Here is a 25763-nt window from a genome sequence, read left to right on the forward strand (position 1 = left end):
TGATGTATTTAAAGGTTTATTTTTTGGTTAAAAAATCCGCAACAAATAATTAATTATAATAATAATGTAAGAAAGAGTGAAAATCACTAGAATACAATAAAAATAATAATAATATATTAATGCCAAAAATTGGTACATAGGTTTTTTCTTAAATCTACATGATGATATAAATATAATAAAAAATGACAATTACAGTAAAGGATCAAAACTAGAGTTGGGCCGGATACCGGATACTTTGCCAACGCCGGATATCCGGCAAATTATCGGATATCCGGCCTGATAAGCGAATATCCGGCATTCTAAATCAGCCGGATATCAGGTATCCAGATAGTTTCATTATCCGATATCCGGCCGGATATCCGGCCCAACCCAAATCAAAACACAAGTTATTTCATTTGTTTTACCAATTATTTGAAAATAAGTAAAATGTTGAAATTGTCCAAATGCATTAAAAATAAAGGTTATTTCATAGTCTTTGAAAATATAGTTAAAAAATATATTTAAATAATTGTTTGAGCTGCATTATAGTTGCTCCTGGGCGGCAAGAGGACGGTCTAGCTTTAGCAGTTTTATAGTTTCACAAACAACATTTAATACAAGGCAGAGGGCGCGAAGCGCCAAATTTTTTAAAAAAAATACTTATATTAAATACTATTATAAATGGATGGATTGGTTTTTTTAATATCACAATCTTATTTCTAAACAGAAAGGATAGTAAAACTTCAGAATGAACTAAAAGTCTAGAAAATTTTAATTTCTAATAGATTAGTTGGTTTCTATGTAAATTTTCAATCTTGATTTTCATTAATATTCACATATTTCATAATTTTTTACATATAAATGTATATTTACAAATATCAATTCAGATCATTTTAAATTATTAAGAATAACTAATTTTACATATTTTAAAATTACACAGAGCAAAGCTCCTCTATAATTAAATATATCTTGGACGGATATAACTGGCAAGGCTAAGTTTTTCTGCGTAGATTCATGCAAAAATCTACCCAGAAAAAGCTCAGAAATTTGTGCATTTTTTTTCAAGTTTTTAAAAACTTTGTGCTTCACAAAAATTCACAACGTTTTTTTTGGACGGTTTTAGTTTTTTCAAATATTTCCTAAAATTCAGAAAAATAAAAATGTAAACATTTAAAAATTTCACAGGTTTCAAAGACGTCTCTATTAGTTATTTTACTACTCTAGTTTTAATAATTCAGTATTTACAAAATTTTAAAGAGAGAAAATAACATACAATCATAAATTAAAAACAACATAATTAGGCTTTTTTATGACTTGAAGAAAGCATTTGTTTGTGCTTTTAGAGAGTAATGCGAGGCCTTAATTACAATCAAGGTAAAGGGGGGGAGGGGGGATATTATTTATGTGCAATCAGAATCATAATACATAAATCTTAATACTAAAACAAAAAGGCCAAATTTTAATTTACTTACAAATAAGACTAGAAAACTATAAAAAAATATGCATTTTTTATAGAGGAAAACTTAAATTAACAATATTGCTTAAAAATACTAATAATAATATTGCTTGAATTAAAATATTTACATATGATCAAGCTCTTATTTTACTACAGGACTAGCTAACTCACTTTGTGCTCAGTTACATTTTTAATGGGGTTGGGCCGGATACTTTTTTGGCCGGATACCGGATATCCGGATAGTTTCAATATCCGGTATCCGGCCGGATATCTGGCAAACGCTCGATATCCGGCAATTTACCGGATATCCGGCAATTTACCGGATATCCGGCAGTAAAAATCAGCCGGATATCCCTTGTCCGGATAGTTTCAATATCCGGTAGCCGGCAGGAAATCGAAATGGTCGAATATCCGGCCCAACCCTAATTTTTAAATAAACTAGAGATAAAGAAATAGATAGATACAGATTAAAGAAAGAATAATACAATATCTAAAATGACACTTTGGTTTGAATTAAGTTCGATAAGAGAAATAGAGAAAACTAAAAAAGATTATTTGAGTCTTTTTATAACTTTGGTATGAAATAATAAGCTTAAAGAAAAAGGTACTTAAATGTTCTATGCATTGAGAATTTTTTTTATATTTTTTTTATGACACAAAAAGGTTTAATTTGAGACTAGTAATTTAAGCTAATACAATTTACAACCAATTAAAAAAATTTTAAGGTCAATTAGGTTCAATAGACTATGTTTGATAAAAACTAGGGTTGGACCGGATATCCGGCAATTTAAAATATCCAATCGGATACCGGATATTGAAACTTTCCGGATACCGGATATCCGGCTCATTTCATATGTCGGATATCCGGTAATATCCTAGATATCCGATGTAGGCAAGATATCCGGCATTATAAATCAGCCGGATATCCGGTATCCGGCCAAAAAGTATCCGGCCCAACCCTAGTAAAAACCAATTTCAAGAAATTTCAAGTATAGACTAGTTTATTCCTATTTATGGCCAAATTAATGTATGTTTAACAACAACAAAACATTTGATTCACATTCACTAAATATTTTAACTAATAATAAGTTCTTTTTTATAGAATTTTCATTTCAAAATTCATTAATCACTTTTTTAAAAATGTTTTTATTTTTAATTTGAAGCCTGCAATGTGTGTGTGATATTGGCAGGACTGGATATGCTGATGTCCTGCAGGGGCTTGGCATTGTTTGCTTCGGCCATCACACTTTGCAGAGATTCCAGCGGCTCCGGCTTCAGGTTGGCAATCAAGGCTTGAGCAATTGAGTTGGCGTCCAGCGCTGAACTTGTTGTTGTTGTTGTATAACTGCCGCCGCCAGGTTGGCTGCTGCAAATGGCTCCCGGCGGTAGGGTGGAGATTTTTAAGGTAGTTGGTTGGATGGTATCATCAAGGATTGGCAGGTATTCGGGATTAATCGGCGGGTTTCTCAATCCCGCCGTTCGCGTCTCCCGATTGATGATATTGTTTTGCATAAAATTTTGTATTTCCTCCTTGCTACGGAAGGACAATCCCTGCGGGGAGTAGTAGGTAATTTCTGAGATAAGGCCACCTTGGCGGGTTTTTCTTGACACCCACCAGTTGCTGGGAAGCGTGTTTATCCTGTAAACTTCTTCTTCATAATCTCCAGCGCCCTGATAGTTCTCATCAGCAAGGAGAGCATTCACAAGCTCCGCTTGAATCTCAGGGCTGTGCTCGTCAAGATTCTCTATGACAACCTTGCTGTTGCCTGTCCCTGTAGCATTGCCTGACAGGGTTGTGTACAGGATATTGGAGCCAGGTAGGTGTTGCGACAGAGTTGCTGTCAAACTGGGTAAATTGTTGTTGCTCAAGGATAAATTAGAAATTGTTGTTGTGTCAACAAGTTTGGAAATTTGGTGCACTTTGCCGCGACGGTTGGTTGTCTGGGGCGTTGTGGTTTGCAGATATTTTATGTTTTGTTCTAAAGTTGGGACACTGTTGACAGTATGAAGGATGTCCTGTACAGTGCTGGTGTCATCATCCTCCTGGTGGTGGCCAGGATGCACCAGAACATTAATACCTGGCTGCTGGCCGCCGAGCACTCCGCTGACAGGCACGAGATGGCTGGAGCTGGCTACGTCCACCAGGCTGCTGTTTCCCCCGCTGCTTCCTGGCACGACCTGCTGTAATTTCATTTTATTATCATTATTTAATTGGTTAAGGTGACCGGCATGCGTTAGGTCATTCACTAAACTACTGTTACCACCACCACCACCACGTAGGGCTGAGCTGGGGTTGGGCGTTGTTGAGGTGACCCCGTCATGACCAACAAACTCCTTACCCTGCTCCATGCTCCCCTGAGAATCATACAGACCTGTGTCACTGTCGGCCTCCCGGTCCTCGCACTCGGGGCTGGGGTAGCTGCGGCCTGCCGCTTTCAGCGGACACACACGCTTGGCGGATGGGTTGTCGCCGTTGGGCACATACATGTCGTCTTCCTCGTCCTCCATCATCTCACCCTCGCTGTCCGACTTCTTCTTGATAGCAGAATCCATCCTGCTGCCGCCCATACGTCCACCTCCACGCTTACGACGGCGTCCGCTGCCCTTTGCCGGGGGGTTGCGGTAGAAACTCTTTGTATGAATGCCATGGGTTGTCTCGTGTCTTTGCAGATGCGCCTTTTGTCTGAATGTTTGATCGCATAGTGTGCATGCAAATGGTCGGATATCTTCATGCATGCGCATGTGAACAACAAGATTGTAAGATTTTGAGAATGTTTTACCACAAACTTGCCCGTTTTCAAAGACCCAATTGCATGTTTTGCTGCTGGGAATAACGGTTCCCGCCACAGTTTTGGTTGGGTAGCTTTTCATAAACCCGGCCGTTTTAGTTTTACCGCCGGAGCTGTTGGTTGAGACAATCTCCATCTGCTGCGGTGATACAGGCGAGCTGGTTGGTTCAGAATCCAGGTACGAAAGCTGATGCATAGTGCTGTCAATATCCATCCCCGACACCGGCCCTGGTGATCCGTCCGACGGAGATCCGGTGCGGATTGTCGTACCGGTCAGGTTGCCATAGCCGCCAACGTTAACGCCATGCATGCCAGCCAACTGATGGATAAGTTGGTCATCATCATGCTGTTCAATTGTACCATCCTCGTTCTGGTGGATGACAACAACGTTTTTCAACCGCTTGGGATCACTAGCATAGCTGTCAATAGCATAGGATGCATGATGGGGTAGAGTTACAGCTACATCATGAAGATTACCACTGCCACCGCCCACTGTACTGCTAATTATACTGCTGTTTACCGCCGACGCAATACTGCTGGCTGACACCATGACCCTCTTCAAGCCACGGCCATTGTTGGACGGGGTCACAAGATTGAGGGGTGTCTCTTCTGGGGAGTGAACCGTGTAGTCCAGCGGGGAGATAGAGGCGGGGTCTTCTTCCTTCATGGTCTGCAGGATGTTAACAATACTGTCGGCGCTGTTGTCATGTTTCACCTCCTGGAAAACCAATCTGCTTACTTCGGGTAACTCCTAAATGATTAAATGATTCATAAGACAATTTTAAATTAATGTAGAAAAATAATTTGTTTTATTAATTAAGTGAAACTTGTAGCTGGCTAAAATAACCACCCCCCCCCCCCCCATACACCATGTGTCCATCCCCCTCCTACTACTGGATGAACCAACTAACCAATAAATCATGTCCATGTTAGCAACCTAAATATGTATATTTTTTATGCATTTACAAAAAAAAATTATTGTAAAACAGGAAGGACAAAGTTTAAGTCAACAAAAAATAGCCTTTTTGATATTTAAGAGGTTAAATAAATTTGCAAAAAATAAAAGTTATGTTCACCTGTACTACAGACAGCTGTCCCGCCAGTTTAGTTGTATCAATTGTTGGAATAGTCAACATACCAGCATTACTTGACTTCAACTGAAATACGAATATTAATTTTTATCATATTTATTACAGGGTAGTGTCAGGAATATAAAGAGATTAGACATTGACCGATAAGTCGATGTGCATCCCCAATGATGATACACAAAAATGCCCTTCTGTAGAAATGTTTAGACACTCAACTGTATAAAAAAAGTCCCCAATTTCTTCATTATCAACTTAAAATTCTGTTTATCCTGTTCTAGTACAAGTTTTATTTTCTGTTATAATTTTAAACTAAAAGTTTGATAAAATTATGAACAAAGCAAAAGCAAGAAAATAATCCTTAGAAACTTAAATTTTTATAAATAAAACATAACAATTTATTAAAATAGAGAAAAATCTAAAGTATAATTTCAATTTAAAAAGCAGCTATAAAGCTAGGTATATAATTTTTTCATATAAATTATTGCATATATTATTGTTATTTTATGCGGGTCTTTCTATCAAGATAAACATTTATGTGTAGGTTTAATGTACTAGGTAGGGTGTAAAAAATATTATTTCAATCCTTACTTAATTTATGTATATACTAGCAGTTGTACCCCTAGCATCTAGGGCCTATATATTTGAAGAGATATGGAAGGGCCGAAAATAGCCTTAAACCATACCAAGACTTATTTATAGAAAATAAAATAGCCTAAAACCAAAACAGGACCTCTAAGAAGCTTCACTGTAAAGAAGAACTTGATCGGTTCAGTGGTTAGCAAGATAATTACTACTTTATATAATAGGATACCATTTTACGATTTTTAAGCTTTTCAAAAAAAAACGCAAAATAATTTTTTTTTTTCCAACGAAATGTTTATTTTGATTTTGATATACAAATATTTAGAAACATCCTGTTATAGTTATGATTATTTCCTGAAATACAGACAGGTGCAGGTGTCTCATTCATGCCATTATACATAGATAGATAGATACGAGATATATGGATAGATAGATAGATAGATATATGATTATTATCAAATCATGCTCAAATATATATTTAAAGGGGAAAAGGCCATATGGAAAATGTTTTATACTTTATATGGAAAATCACGAAACCTAGACATTCAAATTTGTTATCTAACTTTTCTTCCAATTAAAATGAACACTTTCTAATGTATACTTTTCTTGGTTGATGACAATTAAAGCATGATATTTATCAAGTTAAAAAATTAAATTTAGTTGACTTTATTAATAAATTATCTCCAAAATTCAAATTGATTAAAGCAGGCTCCAAATATTTTGAAACGGCAATCTTTTTTTGACAAATGACCTTTAACGAATCTTAAATTTGTGTTGACATTTTTGCCAACAGATTTTTGCACTTTTTTGGCGGATTTGTTTTGCTGATGCAAACAAAATTAGAATTTTAGGGATTCTGTAAAATTTTTGGTAAAAAAATAAATGAAATAATATATTAAAATTTTCTAAAAGTTGTATAAAATTTATGATGTTATATAATAAAAGCAAAGATTAAATCTTACATAAAAGAGCACACCACACAAGCAAACAATTTTACCTGGAATTTCATTGGGTTTTTAAACACAAAAAAATAACACTGTAAAAAGTTTAAATTTTGCCAGATTTTTAACAAATAAAAGAAAAGTAGAAAATATAAAAAAAATTTTAATTGATTAGTTTTTATAAAATTAAGTTTTTTTTGTATAAAAACTGAAACCTATGTACAGTAAGAGAAAGAGGCCACGTCACGCAATCTTAATATTTTACAAGTTATACATATGAATTTTTAATTTTTGTATTATCAGATTTTTTCATGTAAAATCCTACAATCTTCAAAGTCCTTGGGAAATATATTTGAAACATAGCTTATATAAGAATTTATGTAATGCTATAAGAAATTTTAATCATTTGAGTTGAAGAGATTTTTAAAAATCAGAAATAGAGAAAAGGGAGATAAACAGTAAGAGAGAGAGAGTGAGAGAGAGAGAGAGAGAGAGAGAGAAAGAGAGGGGAGGAGAGAGAAAGAAAATTTAAAAAAAGAAGGCAGAAAAGGAGAAAATAGGGAGAATAAGGAATTTACTCTGAAATTTGTTGGCATCGCTCCAACTGAAAATGCGCGACTCTAAACCTAAACAGCTCCGCTAAATTAATATACAAACAGCGTGGCTTCTCTATAATTAGCTACAATCAAATGTAATAAAATTTATGTAATTATTCTAGAGAAATTGTAATTAAATCTATGCAACATTAGTTTCAGTTTTACATATACTGAAAATGTATTTTAAATCTTTCCTTTTTTTGCGTTTTTAGGTGCATAAAAAGAGGAGATAATAGTTTTCTTATTCATTTCAATTTCTTGCCCTTTTATGCTTTAACAAAAACAACTATTCTAGCACAATGAAACACAAAAAGGTACAATTATTATATTTTATGTCTTAATTTCATGAAAATTAAATTTAAATGAAATAAAACTTTAATGAACAAATAATAACCCCATAATAAAAGAAAATTGTATGTACTTTAATGTTAATAAATATTAATAATACAAATACATGCTTTAATTTGGTCCAACACACACACACACTCAAATATCAATAATTAATGCCACACACATACACACACATTGTGTGTGTGTGTAAAATTAAAAAAGGGGGAAGAAGGTAGACATGTGTGTTGAGAAGGGTAAACAATAATAATAATGCCTTTTAATATTAAATGAGAACTAGGTAGAAATAAAACAAGGACAAGTAAGGCCAAAAGAAGGGAAGAAGTTTTTGTTTAGAAACACAAAAATGGCTTTAAACCATACCAGGATCTGTGTGAAGCCTCCCAGAATTGGAGGACTCAATTTGTAATTGTTTTACTACTTTATACTTTAAAAGTAATATGTTAAGGCTTATAGAAAATAGTCAATATTTATCCCTAAAAGGTTTTCTGTAGTTGCCATTTTTATGTCCGTGACTTACAAACAGACATACAGACAGAGTAAATTTGGGAGGAGCTACGCTTCAAAAAAGGCAGAGGATGGTTTAAATGGCAAAGCATTGCCAGTGGAAAAAATCAATAAGAAATACATTAATAATATAAATTAATCGATTTTTTAAATACAAATGGCCTACATATAAATACAAATTAAGAAATAATGAAAAATGAATTGTCGATAATTGTTCTTTAGATAATACTAATGGCTTCTCCTCTTGCATCTAGGGGAGGGCTGGGCAGGTAAGTAATATGGCCATTAGAATACAAACACTAGAGGGGAAAAGGGTTAAATAATTGTATCTCCTCATCGCAACCACCTTGTGCAACCTTTCTATTGGGTCATTGAAAATCAACCAATGGTGTCGCTTATATTAACACAGCCAAGTAGCAGAAAATAATTTAGAAGCGGACGAAAGAGGTCTTTGAAAACGAAGGTAGGTAGTTGTCTGTATATTATACATTTTTACTATAGGTCTGTTATATAGTCTAGAATCACCACAAGACATTTATAAAACTTCCCAAGAAAGGAAACCCTTTTAGGATAGTAATTGACAATAGCTTTAGTTAAAAATCTTTCTACTCTGTTTTAGAGCATAGGGTAGCTTTTTTATAAATATAGAGGGTGAAGTTTTCATATTTGTAATTATTCTTTATTCATAGTACCTATTGTAATATTTTTATCAAAATACAATGTTTATTAGAAAGAAATGAGTATGTGTGCTGTATACAAGTATGTAAAAATCGATAATAATTGTTGAAATAGGCACACACACTAGTTGGTTTTACTTGCTTACTTTACTTGGAAAGAGAAAAATTATATTAAAAATTATTTCTTTCTAGAAAATCATTATTAGACTAGCGTTTTAAAGTACATACAGTAATGCTTGAAGTAGAATTATGATTAGCCAATAGTGTAAGAAATCTTGACGTATTTTATTTGAATAGTTTGTGATTTTAAAGTTTTTATTATTTCTATATCAGTCTTATTTTTTACCATCTAAGGATTTTTACATATTGTATGCATTTTTTTATATTTGAGGGTATTTCTGTAGAAAAAAGTAAGTATGTATAAACTGTAAAAAGCAACTTGATAAATTATCCTTCCTTTTTTGTTTGACTTACTCATAAGTATGGACTTTTTTACCTTTATTTTTAGCTATAACCTTATATTATGCTTTTTTAGAAATAAAATTACACATTAAACTATTTGTAGGCACTTTAATCGCTTAAAATTTATCACTAAGTATCAAATCAAAGTAGAATTATAACTCTAATCCTAAATCTGTATTATCTGAACTTATTAAAAATTAATTTCCCCCCTCCTAACTATTTCTCACAAACTGTTAATTGATTTGATGAAAACTAATAATATTTAATATTATGTATGTTTATTCTAATAAAATTATTATTATTATTTTAAATGAGGGATTTGTAATAGTTATAAGAGCAGGGATCTTAAGGGATAAGACAATGGGAAATAAATTGATGTACACTACATCCCCAATTATCATAAACAAGTTACAAATTCTGTAGATTAAAAAATTGTTTTTAAAAAAATGGGTGCCAGAGTAATTAACGGCCCAATGTCCCCTCCTTCCCTGGAGAGAAGGGAATTAAATATCAAATTAACATTTGGTATTTTGAATGCTAAGTGAAGTAAAAGTAAATAAAAAGAGTTTTAATCTTGGGGCTACCATATGGATAAGTAAAAGATCTTAACAGGTTTATAAACAAATAAAATATGTTAGCTTGTAGAGAAATTTTTGACAGGTTTAGCCGTTATTCTTAAAAAGATATCATATAAAATTAGGTCTATCTATCTCCTATTTTAAGGTGTACTATATTTGATATTGGTATACCTATTTTGACAATTAAATCATTTAATTAATTTTAATGATATATTTTTATTAATTAACTTAAATTACTCTTATAGTACATTTTTTCTAATAAATATATTCTTTTTCTACTTACTATGAATCAAGTAATAACATAAATTCATAACCTAATCTATTATCTTTATTAAATAATAAATATGTCCTTTCCAATGTATATTATTGTTATATTTACTAAAAGTAAACATGTCTGTATGTCTGTAACGCAGCAGGATATCAACGTAGAGCATGAGAACATGCATATTGTACCTTATAAGATCAATGCACTTTATCTAAAGTGTCAGGTAGCAAATTTTGCACTGGCTAGCATAAGAAAAACTATTCTCGTGTTCATTCGGAACCGGTGGATTAGAACCGGTTGTCATCAATACGAAAAAATTATGTCTAGCATCGTATTATATCCAGTTTTCTACGAATACAAAAATGTACAATCATAAGATTTAAACCAGTTTTTTTTAGTTTTAATCTTGAAATTGTACATTTTATATCCGCGGAAAGCTCTACGATGATAATACGATGCGAAAAATAACTATTAAAATTGATATTTTTAACTCGTACTATTAAGATAAATTAAAATGACATTTATTAATGAAACCCAAGTAGGAGCCTTTTTTTAAAATAAGCTTTTAGATTTATTATCATAAAACTATTTTGAAGGGACCTACAGTTAGGTTTAATAGATAAGATAAACCCTACTCTCTCGTGGGGGTAGCAAGATAATAAATTAGGTTTTTTAAGGAGGGGGGGGGGGGAGTTAACCTCTTTTCCTGCCCTCATACTTCTGATCATGTAAATAATACGACCTCCCTTGGTAAAGATTTGGAATTCCATCTTTAATGACCCCTTAAAGTCCCTTGCTAAGGTTAAATATTAGGGTAGATTTATAAGATATGCGCAATGCTAAAAAAAACGAAATAATCTACTTAATATTAATGCTTTGTACTGACATGAAATAATTGCATGGCCATTAATGACAACTATTTCTATTATTTTTTTGCCTAATATTTACGTCGACGTTATAATATTTACCAAAAGTAGATAAAACACTTAATTTTTCTACCTCTATTTTTAAGAACATTTTGAGATGCCCCCCCGGGCCCCCCCCCCCCCTCTAAAACACATGTTGATTGTATGTCTATTAAATCTGCTATAAGAAGTCTGAAATTGATGTAAGTTGATACCTCTAGCATTTAGAAATATACCTTCTTATTTCATATCATATCAAACGGAGGGTTATTAAATTTTCAATTTTGTGTATTTCTTGTTTATACATCAAGAATTATAGTGTACAGTGATAGGACAATGAGAAATAAATCAACCTTCCAACTGTTTCTTTTGATACATTATAAAGAATGTAGCTTTAACTGCCATTTCCCTGACAAAAAGAATAGATTTTTCCCCCATAAAAAAAGTAAAATTTCATCAACCCTTTCTAAGATCATTCTAATGGGTTGCACCAGGAGGGAGGATAGGGGGTGTATTTTACACCTGGTACCTAAAAATCTTCAACTACACATACAGACACCCACACACACACACACACACACACATACACTGATTATCTTTATGAGGGCAGTAAATCTTGCTCATATTAAATTTAATGCTTTTTTTCAATTTTGGTGTGGGGGCTTTTTTAGTAGCGAAGCTACTCTATAATTAATAACTAACACCATTTTAATGAAAGTTATTTCTTAGTCTAGATGTTCAAATATTCCAAAAATTATGCTCTGCTATTTCTAAAAGTTATCCTCCTTGTTAATTTAATCTGCAGTTCTTTTTATTGGAAATGCAATATGTTTGAATTTAAGTTCCATGAAATTATTTCATTTCTTACGTATTATTTGAAAAAACTTTAAATTTAACAAGAACATCTATGTCTATACGTAGCACAGCATAAATATAATCTAATCATTTTTCTTTTAAATTTGGTAAAATAACTTAATGCTAATGTAGAAAGAAAATTTAGAATATTCCATTTAATTATCTAAGTTCATTTACTGATGAAATTCGATGATTTATTTTCTAAATTTAACCCTTTGACTTATCTATCTATCTATTTATTTCCCCCTTCCTTCATATGTTTACATGCGGTATTTATTTGTGGATGAAGGTATTTCCGATGACTCACTGCCTTAATTGTAGAGAATCTTTCAGAGGACATTCCCAGATTTCAATTTATTTGCTGGGCATTAAAAAAAACAGTAACACTTATTTAAATAGTCATAATAACGTTAATAATAATTTTAATATTTAGATTAAAATTACGTAAAGTTTAACATATAACGTATCGAAAGTAAGTCAGAAATGTCCAAAAACTTAGTTTGAGAAATTTTAAAAAAAATGTAGATTCCCTTTGAACCATTAATAAATTTATAATTAATGAATAATGAATATAGATGGAGGGAAAAATAAAATAAGCAATTTTAAATTAATTATTAATGAATTTTGATGCAAATAAACATATAATTTTGAGCGAAGCAATTCTATATAATTTATATTTTTATACACATTAAAAACATTTTTATTTTATTTATTTTAATAGAACAATGTTAAAAATAAACAAAATCTCCTTCAAAATTGTTTATAATCTATTGTTTAGATTCAAATTCTGGATAGATAGATAGATATTAAATGTTTATACGTCAAAATGTTTGGTTTCAGGGCTAAAAATGTCAGGGATAGGGACAAGGCACCCACAGAAAAACTATATTTCCTCCAACTCAAGTAAAAATATCATTGCATTCGAAATACTTAGTGTTTATTTTTTATTTCAGAAATTTAAGCCAAGATAAATGAATTGAAAATGGAAAAAACTGGCTAAATTATTTTCTTCGAGTGCCTTTTCCCTGGGCGAGGGGTTATTGAAAAAATAAACTGAGTGTCAGAACATCATCTGTGTTTAAAAGTAAACCTTTTACTAGAACATAATCAAATAAATTACACAAGAACGATTATGTTCAAAAAGAAGCATAGCTTCGGTAAAAGTGTAATTTTATGTATTCCCAAACATTTGTTTGGTGATTGTTAAAGTGAGATAACACTAATCTGGTTCAAAATGTTTGAAAATGCAGAGAAAAAAGTAAGACTTCAAGGGTAGCTTTGCTACTAAAATTATTATATTTATATTTTATCAAAAATACCTCTTTAAAATATTAATATTTGGAAAATATTATCTACTTAAAAATAATTCCAATATAATGATAAAATTGAAAATCAATAACAACGTAATATTATTTAATAAATATTTATTATTAAGCATTATTTGTTGTTATAGCGGGTCGGTTAGTCTGTACACCTATCAAAATCAAATTGCTGAATAGAAAAGTGAAAGAATCATCCAATGGAAAAAAAATATTTTTCCTATGAAAAATATAATAATTAATTAAGTAACACTACTTTTAAGTTATAGTGCAAAATTGACTATAAAACTTATCATCTATAAATATCAGAGAAACAGAACAATATAACATGCTCTGAAAATCATTTCATTTCCAGATTAAAGAACATTTATCTATCGTTTTGAAATAGATTCTTTATTCATTTACATCATGTAATCACAGTCTTAAAAAAGAATATGTGTTTCGGGGTTTCATGCCTTAAAAAGTGGGATTAGGGATTAGAAAAAAGGGGAAATAGACACACATAATACATAATTAAAATTGCTTTGTATGTGTCCCTTAAAATGACTTGAGACTTGTTTTCTTAACCAGATCATTATTCACTCTTCTTCCTTCCTACCCCACCCATTTATCAAGGTTATCTATCAACAGGATAGCAGTTAAAATTTGCGCTTACGATTCCTATTAGATAAAGTATCTATAATACAAAGTAGAATGATATCTGTCTATCTGTCCGTCTGAAGCTCAGTAACCGCTGATCTAATTGAGCTTTACCTTTCAGGCAATATAAAGTAGAAATATCTTTTGTCTGAATCTAAGGGTAACTGAAGATACTGAACCCAATACTATTCAAATGTTGTTGGGTGGTTTTAGGCTATTTTTCTAATGTTTCTTATCCTAAGAGGCTAGGGGCGAAACAACTAGTAAATTAAAAATCACTGCATAAACATACTATTCCACTCATTTAATTCAACAAGAGTTTCAACATTAAACATTACGGATCATGGAAAGAAAACGAAGTAGCGGGTTTCGTCGTATTTTTACAGTAGCTTTTCTCCTATTTCTAGCCCCTGTGGGGGGGGGTCTAACCCTGCGGGGCAAACATTAACATTTACCTTACCTAACCTAACCTAAAAGCAACCTATCAAAAGCTACTGTTAAAATAAGACGAACCCCGTTTCTTCGTTTTCTTTCCATGATCTAACATTACTACTGAAAACCAATAGCTAAAAATATTCTTAATATGTCTACTTTAATTGCACAGCCTTGATTCTGCCGGAGCCTGGGATAATCTTGGGTCTACCCTCCCCTATACTTGCAATACCGGAGGTAGTCTGACAACACTGTGAAGGAATACCCAAAGTAAATTAAAACCCGTTTCCTGTTGAGTTTAAGTTTAGGGGGAGATGGAATAATTTTGCTGATAAACAAATAGAAGAGTAGGACATACATACCTACTTCAAGTAGCTGATGATTTAAAAGATATTTAGCAAAATCCTATAAATTTTCTATGAGTAAAAGTTACCTTAGCCTTGCATAGAAATAAAGTAATGTGTAAGACTTAGGAACCCCTAACTTCCAGGCTAGCATAAGAAACTTAGGAATTTAGCCATTAACGTTGACTTTATTACCAACTTTTAACAAATTATAGGTCATAATTAACAACATAATTTGAATTTAAAACAAATTAAATTTAAGAAAAATTGTCTTTTTAAGGTGTACTTGTTCCCTTTAAATAATGTAAGATAACAAAAATATTTAAATAACAATAGGATGCTCCAAATATGGACTATCATTCTCTTAAATTTTAAAGTAGTAAGGAATTTTGTTTGTTTGTTAAGTTCTCGCTAACAACTATAATTTTCTATTTTAAGAAAAAATACAGATAGGCCTTTTTAAATATAAGTTTTGGGATGGTTTAAGTAATTTAAATAGTAAAACAGAACAGACAAAATATATCAAAATGGTTAAAATCCATTGGATGTAATAATGAGCTTGCATCATATATACTTTTTGTATATGTTTCTTGGAATAAATATCCGTCTCTTATGGGGGAAAAAGGATGTTATAAATGTTTTTGTTGACTTTAATTGTGTAACTTGTTAGGTGACAAAGTCAAGAAGGTGCACAGTCACACACACCCACGTTCAATTTGAAGATAATAGGAGCATGCTTATTGTTTAAAAGGGATCTTAAATGACAAACTGTACCTTATTGTATTTTTTTTATTGATATAGAATTTCAATGAAATGGTCTTTTAAATCTCATAAAAAAACGCTAAAAAACTTTTTGAAGACCATTGTATTAAAGGTCCCAAGAGCTATAAAAATGACGAGAAAGCATTAAATAAAATTTTAAGTTTTTTAATAAAAGCTTTTAGTTGGTTGAATTTTTAGAAATTTGTAAAGGGGAAAATAAAAAAAAACATTTGTTTGGGCTTTAAAAAATCTTCCAAATTTATTGAAATGATGATCTTGATAGAAAGATCGTATTAAGATTACCCTTTGCCCTCTGTATAAATGAATTGAAGCGTATCACTCAACATATGCTATGCTAGATGCTTAATATACCAAGGGGATGCACACGTAAAGCACACAGTAGCGAGCTTCTCTATATATAACTATAAGACATTGAGTTCTTTGCCCGACAAAAATATACCGATTTAGCACTTAAATTGATTTAGCTATCGAACGAAAATGTCAATTTTATTTTGTGTTTTTTATATGAAAATGCCAAAATTTATTGTAATAAAAATAAAATATGTTTATGTACCTGGTATAGTAGGTTTAAAGGTATAAGGGGATTATAGGAGTTAGGTAGGGGAAAAATACAAGAGTCCGATACATGAAAATTTTCTAATCCTTAAAAAAAGTAATTTTTAAATATTTCAAAATCGTTTCCATGTTTTATTGGTTACTTTAAATGTTTTTTGTTATGCTGAATAAAATGTGTTAAAATTTTAGGATTTATAAAAATTTAAGTATCGGGCCCCCAAGGGAAAAATTTTATGTTTAAAAGGATGCATGACATGAAAAAGGGGGCGAAAAAGGATGTAAATAAATCAGATCTAAAAAGGGGGAGATAAAAAAATCAGGTGTTCTATTTTTTAAAAGGATGTCGCTTTTTAACAAGCTTTTTCAATAATAAATATTTTAATTATATTTATTTTGTAAAATCGATGAAAATATACTTAAATTGTAATCCATGTACTAAAAACAATTATGATGTCGATAAAAATTAAGTCTATTAATCTTATTTTATATGCTGTTTTAATAATGTTTAAACAAGGACAATTATGATCATTGGTAGAAAAAATGCAATTATTTTAGAAATAGAACAATAAACTTGGGTACAGGAAAATCGTACATTGAGTTTAGCTTTTTTAAAGTACAAATTTCAAATATAAGAATGGACTGACATATGAAAGATCCAAGTTATATAGTAGTTGCGCTATTAAAAATAAAAAGGTGAATCACCTTTGGGAATAGCATCTACCCTCTTTAGCACACACACACGCACACACACACACACACACACATACACGCACATAAACTTTAGCAGAGGTATTTTAAACAAGTCAAAACATAAGAGGGGCACACTTTAGTTTTGCTTTAGCATAGAACCCAGCATTTAAATGGAGTAACTACAAAATAACTAGAAACCCCAATAGCTAATGGTAGGATATAGAATTTGTGGTAACCTAATTTTGGTTTAAAGGCCAAGAAATAAAAAAATAATTTAAAAGTTTGTTAAATTTTAATTCAATATTTGGCTATTTTTATAAATTTTTGAAATGCAAGATAGATAAATATAAATAGGGGGTGTCTTATGGGGGATTAAAGCATAAGATATAGAGGTTAAAAGCGGTTTTTAGTGTATTTTAATACCTTAAAAGGACACTAGAATTAAAGCATATTTCAGCCTGCAAAAGTGATGTTATACAAGTAACTCTAGAGGTCTTTAGAATTTAATTTTGAGGGAACTGCCTAAAATTTGTAATGTTAAGAAACTTTTATCCAATTTAAATCTAAATTTTTGTCATTCACCATACCATAATATTTTTGTAAACTAATGAGATAGAAAGAGTAACAGTCAAACGGACGTACTTACATACAAGTTCTAATTAAAAAGTAGGTACGCTGATATAAAAATAAGTATTGTTCTAAATTACTGACAGAGTAATCTATCTTTAATTGTTTGAATGTCCATATGTCTGGAATTATAAAAACAAGGATGACAACATCCATTTGAAAAACTGCTTAAATACAGGATATTGTTAAGGGCATACTTACATGTTTAGTACTTGATTATAGAGATGCTTCGCTAATAACATTATACTTTGTTTTCCTACGAATCAGCATTTAAAAAATCAGATCAATCGGCTAATTTTATCACATAAAAATTTGTTGTTAAAAAAGTTAAAAAGCAGCATGTTAGAAATGGACGCACGGACATTCTGGTAACGATTATAGAGTTGTTATGCTTTCTAAATCGTACCTAACTACTACAGGAATCATCATGCAAAGTTTGAAATCTATAGAACAATTCTAACATGCCTAAATTAACGAAAAAGCTATTTGGACGGACGGACTGACCTACCCTAATTATAGAAAAGCAATTAAAAAATGATTATTGAACCTGCATATTTTGATGTTAATTATCATTGTATTGCAATAAATAATGATAAAATAAAGGGATAAGTGTGGGGGGGGGGGAGAATTGGTCTTTATAGATTAAACTAACATTATGCCTTGGTGGTCGCACAAAAATACCCCAAAAAATTATGTTATTAATTGTAAGGCATAATTGCAATGACATAATTTAGTTTTTCAGTTATAAAATGTCGAAATATTAACTTGTTTCGACATAAGAAATTCATAAGACATATTGAGTAAAACTTTTTTGCCTCCTAAGCAAAGCAAAAGTTTTAATTTTTTATTATTTACTTAATTTATAAATAATACCTGGCATTTAATCTAGTATAAGATTACTTTCTGATATTACAAAAGCTTGCATAAAAAAAAACAGATATTATATCTAATTCATGACTATTACATTAAGCGGCACTTAAAATACAATAGAGTAGTGCAGCTATTAGATATTGTTGACTTTTTTTGTTGTAATATATGAACAACTATGCATACCTAAATAACATCTCCTAGATGGAGGAAGTAGAATCAGATAAGACAAACCCCTGGCCATAATTTCTACAACAGGGATACAGGGAGGGGGGGGGGGGGAAGTCGGCAAAAATATAGGGTTGGTGTCCAAACATAACCGAAAAAAAACATATATTATATTACTATTTTATTATTTGTTAAAGACTAAAGGTGCTTTTACTCAGGCCTATTTAGTGACAATTGGAACCCCCCTCTTTATTAAATTCTTAAAGAAATATATGAGAAAGTCCCTTTCGTGGCAACACCCCTTAAGGAGTGATTCGTCATATTTTTTAATTGGCTTTTTATAGGTTACTTTAGGTTAGGTAAGGTTATATTTGGTTAGGTAATTGCCCCACAGGGTTAGAGACCCCCTCAGGAGCTAGAAATATGAGAAAAGCTTCTGTGAAAAATACGAAGAATAGCCCCTTAAGGTGCGTTGCCACGAAAGGGACTATACCTAAAAATATTTTTTCAAGCCCATGCAGGGGATTCTAACCCTGCGGGGGAACATTCCCTGTAGGGCACTCTAACCTAATATGAAATAAGCATAAAAATTATTTTTCATCAAAAAGTTTGATTGCTATCCGGATATAGAAAACAGCTAAATCTAATTTTGAATTTATTGCAAAAATTGCTGGAAAATTGAAACACCCCTATTAGGGCAGATGGTTTATATCCAAACTTTTACTCTCAAACTCAAACAGATTAAAAAGCATGCCAGCGATCATAATAATAAAAATTATAAAATTATACCTTAATCTTTATCCATAAATATTTACCCATATGCTTAATAAAATACATATGTTCCTTTTTTATTAACTTAATGAACCATAAATAATCATAATTTTAACAAACAATAAAAAAAAATTTTAGGGAAATTTTTTTTTGACGTATTGACTTATTTTTGAGAAGCTTCGCTTCTAAATGTAATATGAATAAAGAACTTAAAGGACAAAAATCAACGTAAAGATCGCAGATACCCAATACTTTTATTTGAAGATACCGCTAGTTTAGAATGTGTTAATTAAAAACAAGCTCATCCTTTACATGAGAAAATTGAAATCTATCATTCTTATTTCCAAATCAAATTATTATTTCAACTTCTAAAAGTTATAGAGGCATGATAATCTTTCTAGTATGGCTTTGAAACCACATATTATCCGCTGGATTAAAACCGGTTCTCAGCCATACTGAAAAGTCATATATAGCATAGTATTTCAGACAATTTTCCACGAATAATAATATAAAATCTTAATATTAATAAAAGTTAGTTAGCCCGGCCCTTCGGCTACTCGGGGTTAACAAAACTGGTTTAAATTTTATGATTTTTTATTTTGATATACGTGAAAAATGATAAATTACTATTATTCTGATAAATAATTCCAACACAAAAAAATTTAATATCAAAACAACTGGAAAAAAAAATACATTTTGATTTAAAGTTTAAATAAAATCAATAGTTTAAAATTAAAACATAGCATTAAAATATTACAATCTTGCATATATCATGAAATAGTAAATGTACACTCTATTTTTAAGTTTTGTGATATTAGTTTTCAAAAAATAATTGTTCACAGAAAAATTTAAACCTTCGTTTACGTTTAAATGGTCACAATTGACATATGGACGATATTGTGTTTAAAACGCTTATTCTTGATAATGTTATTTTAACACTATTCTAATAATGACACCATGATTAGATTCTTTTTTGAAATAATAACAGAACTAAAAGAGTAAAAAAAAGTTGTAGTTAAAATTGGCCGAAAAATTGTGTTTTATATAATGGCGTGCAGAGGGTTTTGCCAGGGGTTATGAAGAAGGTATGGGGGGGGGGAGGCATCCTAAATTCCAACCTTATAAGAAAGGGGCATTTACAACCCCCTTCCTTACGCCTATTATTTGTTTATATGTATAATTTAGACTATTGAAATGCATATGATAAGATTAAAAACGTATTGTATTCTTTTTATCTATAAATATGATATTTTAAAAACTAAGCAATAATTTTCAAGAACTCTAAATCAAAACTATCTTATCTGAGCTTAAAGTACAAAAAGCTATGATTTCAATGTTTTTTTTTAATTACTTATTATCTTATAAGGTTTGATTAAAAAGATAGTTTTGTTTTTCAAATTGCTTATTTTGCACCTAAAATACATAGAAATTAAATTAATTTCTATCAAACGATATGCTTTAAAGCCTGTTTTCTATGCATTCGTTGCGTAATTTCAAACCTGAAACCTACAGAAAATCCCACGTGACAGGGGGAAAACAAATATTGCAAAAAGAATTAAAAGGTAATAAAGACTAAATTCCCATATTTCTATATTTTTCCCATACCATTATACAAAGTAGATAAATCTTTACATGGTACTAGCAAGAATAAATGTATTCTTAAGTAGCGCAAAAACAATCAGCTAATGTTTGTTTTTGATGAATAAATTCTTAAACATTTATGTATATTGTAATGGATTTATAATTACTTGGATGTTATACCAGATTACCATAAACCATAATAATTTAATGCTTGTAGCACGCTAAAATAACGACCTCCCCCCCCTAGATATACCACACTTTTCTGGGATCTTGCTGAGTCAAGTATCAACTGTTGGGAATATCAAAGGATGACTCCATGCAAAATTTGAGCCGGATCCGGCCAAAACCGGCCGTGAATTTTATGAAAAACCGGTTTTTTCCGGTTTTTAGCGGGTATCTGTAAATCGATTCAGCTGGAGCAAAACCGGTTAGAGGTACAAAAAATTTTACTTCACATGAAATTTAGCCAATGCAATTGCCTACAAAAATGTACTTCATCATCAACTTGATTGGACAACTCTTTCCCCTCCTAAATGTCCATTAAAACCTCGGAAACGGCAAAAATCGCCAAAAATCACGCCTTCGGCGGCAAATAACGGCTAAACGGTAAGCCGGAGGCGAATGAAACATAAATAAAGAAATGTCTGCCTCAAAAAGTTGTTCAACATCAAAGAGATGCTTGAAGTCTCTAAAACGACTCCTTCCCCTCCTTTAAGGGGAAAAACTGAAAAAACGTGATTTTCAAAAGTATGCCCACTTCGTGGGTGTGGGGGGCACTGAACCCGTCACCCCAGGGTCACCAAATATAAAGTCTAGGCGGCCCACAATGCTGAATTTTCACCAAGTGAAAGTCTTGTGTCATTATCTCTTATAAGAAAAAAGTTATCAATTAATTAAAATTTCAAATTGTGATATTTTGATGGATTTCTTTGATGAAATGACATGCCGGTCAATTTTTAGGCCATTTTTTGCGGTTTTTGGGCCGTCACGCCCAAACGGTTTGAGATAATCTCACGGGACCTTTTGCCCAACCTAAGTCTGGTTATTTGTGAGGTCTAGGAAAAAAAAACAGACTTACGCAAAAGATTATAATTATAATCTTTACACAGAAAAATGGCACGAGGTGAGGGTTTGAGGGGGCAAAATGAGCCGACCAGCGATTTTTGACGGCACGCAGCGACGTCGTGCTTCATCCAATCCGGGATTTTTTTTTCTTAGACCTTACAAATAACCAGACTTAGGTTGGGAAAAAGGTCCCGTGGGATTATCTCAAACCGTTTGGGCGTGACGGCCCAAAAACCGCAAAAAATGGCCTAAAAATTGACCGGCCTGTCATTTCATCAAAGAAATCCATCAAAAAATCACAATTTGAAATTTTAATTAATTAATAACTTTTTTCTTATAAGAGATAATGACACAAGACTTTCACTTGGTGAAAATTCAGCATTATGGGCCGCCTAGACTTTATATTTGGTGACCCTGGGGTGACGGGTTCAGTGCCCCCCACACCCACGAAGTGGGCATACTTTTGAAAATCACGTTTTTTCAGTTTTTCCCCTTAAAGGAGGGGAAGGAGTCGTTTTAGAGACTTCAAGCATCTCTTTGATGTTGAACAACTTTTTAAGGCAGACATTTCTTTATTTATGTTTCATTCGCCTCCGGCTTACCGTTTAGCCGTTATTTGCCGCCGAAGGCGTGATTTTTGGCGATTTTTGCCGTTTCCGAGGTTTTAATGGACATTTAGGAGGGGAAAGAGTTGTCCAATCAAGTTGATGATGAAGTACATTTTTGTAGGCAATTGCATTGGCTAAATTTCATGTGAAGTAAAATTTTTTGTACCTCTAACCGGTCTTGCTCCAGCTGAATCGATTTACAGATACCCCCTAAAAACCGGAAAAAACCGGTTTTTCATAAAATTCACGGCCGGTTTTGGCCGGATCCGGCTCAAATTTTGCATGGAGTCATCCTTTGATATTCCCAACAGTTGATACTTGACTCAGCAAGATCCCAGAAAAGTGTGGTATATCTACCCCCCCCCCCTGCAACACTGGATGAACGAACTGACCAATAAATAGCAACCTATTTTTACCCTGTCATAATATCCACTTATATTCTACATCCATTGATCTGGTATTTTTAATCATTTAAATAATTTTAACAATTTTTTAGTGGCAGAACAACGGACTAACGTACATACTACTCAAATTATAGCATAGCTACGCTACTACAAGTATATTACATATTATCATGAAAGGATACTATATACTAATACTCTTATAATCATCAAAAGATCAATATTTTATACTTAAGCTTTGTTATAGATATCAAAAATATAATGCAAATTGTTTAATTTTGAACAATTTAGAGGACTTTTATATTCTGTTAATTTAAATTTTTATTTTATTTATACAGGTAGAACGAGAAGCTTTACAAAGTGTCTCAAAAAATCAGCCATGTGACGTCGTAAAAATGATTGATGAGATGTGAAGTGGGAAAGAAACCCTTCAAAAAGAGATGGATAATCCCTCATTTTTGTGACGTCACATGGCTGATTTTTAAAGACCTATGGACAAAGTAAACTAAAAACTAGCCGCGAAACTATGTGAAAGAAATTGTACCTGTACGGTGAAAGATTGGCCAATTCCACCCTTTTCGCCGGGAATCGAAATTGTCATTGACTTGCTGCCGTCAGTGTCGATGGGCTGGTGGTGATGGTGGACACCCATGTCGCTGCTCGTTGTCGACACAGTCGAGCTGTCGGCTGTCATGTCGAAGTTGAAGTTTTCAGGGATATAGCGGGACAGCTCGTCAAGGTTGTAATACAGCACAGGAGAATCCTGAAAGAAATTAGACATGGAAGTTAAAACAATTTGTATTTTTAAATGAATTCTTCAATCTTATACTTCGTCCCTAGCCTAAAACCACCCCAAGACTTTTCAAAACTTTCCAAAAAAGTGCAATCAATTTAGTTGACCACTATTATCCGAGATCTTAAGCTTCAGACGAAAAAACCTTACTACTTTATATGATAGGACAAGGAAAAAAATATATGGAACATATTTTGAAAAAGTATAAAAAAGAACTGCAATGAAAACGTTTTTGGTAAATTTCGAATTAAATGATATAGTAAATAATATGTTTTTAACACAAAAAAAATATTACATCTTTGGGGTAAATTTTGTATTTTGATTGTTAAGAATTAGACAATTTTGTGTACCTGGTGCTGATTTGTCTGATGATCACCGGTTGAAATAGTAGGTATCGTCGTGGTTGTGTAGGTCAGGGACGGTAGAGACGCCGAGCCCGTCGTTCTGGCCGCCGACGACGTTATACAATAGGACAAGTTACCGCCCTGAATGCCGGAGCTTTCCTTCTTTATAAACTCCTCGCCGATCATGTCGATGGTCGACTTGGCGTCCTGGTTCAATTAAAACAAAATTTTAAGACAAATTTAATAACATAAAAGAGGAGGGAAGTGGACATTTGACTGTAAATAATGCTGGTACCCAAAGTTTTAAAACAAATTCTTTGACTAAAACTTTGGATACCTTAATCAAATATTGATTAGTTGGTTAAAATTACTTAACTTACAACCAATAATTTCAAGAAGGGGTAATTTGTTAACCATCATTGGGGTTATACATCACTTTATCGTCCAGTGTCTTATACCTTTAGATCCATGATGGTTATTAGGAAACAAGACTTAAATAGGTTTTAGTCTACTTTATTTCGCCTTTTTGAACCCAGCTCCCGTTATTTTTGCTCCAAAGCAATTTTTTACTTCAAAATTTCAAACAAATTCAAATTGACCTGTTCTCAAACCTTTGTCTGCAAGTCTTAAAATTAAGTTTATGCCTGTTGATAGTTATCTGGATGGTATGTGGTCGTGTAGTCCAGAGTCTCTGCGGCCTCTGTTAAATAGGACGTCATTTTGGGGCAGGTTTGGTGCTAGTTTTTGTATCAACTATCTTCTAGCCATCAAGGGATACTTCTAAAATACTCCTTTTTCAATTTTTATCTTGTGATGGTTGTTGTGGTCACGTGACTCAGCACAGCTGTGGACCCAGCTAACCCGGGCAGGTCAGCACGTCCTCCTGGCACAACCAGCTACACAGCCTAAAGTCACAATAATTTGATATTACACATTTCATGCGGAAATTACTTTTTGGATGGTAACTTAATTCATTAAACTTTTTATGATAATTATTTAGATTAATTATAAGATGTTTCATGATTGAACTGTAAGAAAGAAAAGTACTTACTGATTTTAAAGGAAAAAACATGCAAGAGTTAAGAGACAGCTTTCTCTCCTTTAATATACCAACATTATATTTACATCACTTTAGAGGGCCTTTAGCTTTCAAAAGTAATTCAGGACTTTCCTTTTTCTTTCAAAGTCGACCCTTATTAGGCACAGACACACACCGCAAAACGCACACACATCAGATAAGTGTAGGAAAAAAAAGTCAGCTTTCACAATTTTTAGCCAAGCAACCAAGATAGCGACGCGTGTGTGTGTGTGTGTGTGTTGGTGTCCAAGAGAAAGAGAGCTTTCGTTTCTTATGGTGCTCTTGAGTCGACTGGAAAGCACTTGCCCAGAGAAGTACAGAGACAACGCACACAACAGAGTAGAATGAATGCTTCAGGAAGGAGAAGGGGGGAAGGGCGCACTCTTGGCGGCTTGCCCTGTCCCTTGCCTCCCTCCTGGCTAGGTGCAGTCATGTGTGTGTGTGTGTGTGTGGCCCGGCTCCGGTGAGAGTGTCAGGTGAGAGAGAGGGAGGGCCGGATAAAAATGTGCACAGCACACTCACACACACAGAGTTAGTGTGCAGTGTGTGAGATAGTTGCACAGAGAACCTACAGATACACTTCCACAGGGACATGTGTGTGTGTGTGTGTGTGTGTGTGTGTGTGTGTGTGTGTGTGTGTGTGTGTGTGTGTGGACAGTTGTCTAGTAAC

The 25763-nt window shown here is 32.6% G+C and overlaps 1 protein-coding gene across 1 annotated transcript; it reads right to left on the reverse strand.

The window, feature by feature from the left end:
- LOC145312990 (uncharacterized) lies at nucleotides 1-25417 on the reverse strand. The gene is made up of 6 exons (XM_080152208.1): nucleotides 25067-25417; nucleotides 24660-24920; nucleotides 24022-24222; nucleotides 23423-23641; nucleotides 5301-5381; nucleotides 1-4975 (listed from the first exon to the last, which is right to left on the reverse strand). Exons 2-6 carry the CDS (start codon nucleotides 24732-24734, stop codon nucleotides 2588-2590), a joined length of 2964 nt encoding a protein of 987 aa, XP_080008334.1. The 5' UTR covers nucleotides 24735-24920; nucleotides 25067-25417; the 3' UTR covers nucleotides 1-2587.
- Nucleotides 25418-25763: the final 346 nt, after the last annotated feature.

The sequence above is a fragment of the Acartia tonsa genome, chromosome 3 (genome assembly GCF_053477335.1).
Source record: "Acartia tonsa isolate MP-2025a chromosome 3, ASM5347733v1, whole genome shotgun sequence".
Lineage (NCBI taxonomy): Eukaryota > Metazoa > Arthropoda > Copepoda > Calanoida > Acartiidae > Acartia > Acartia tonsa.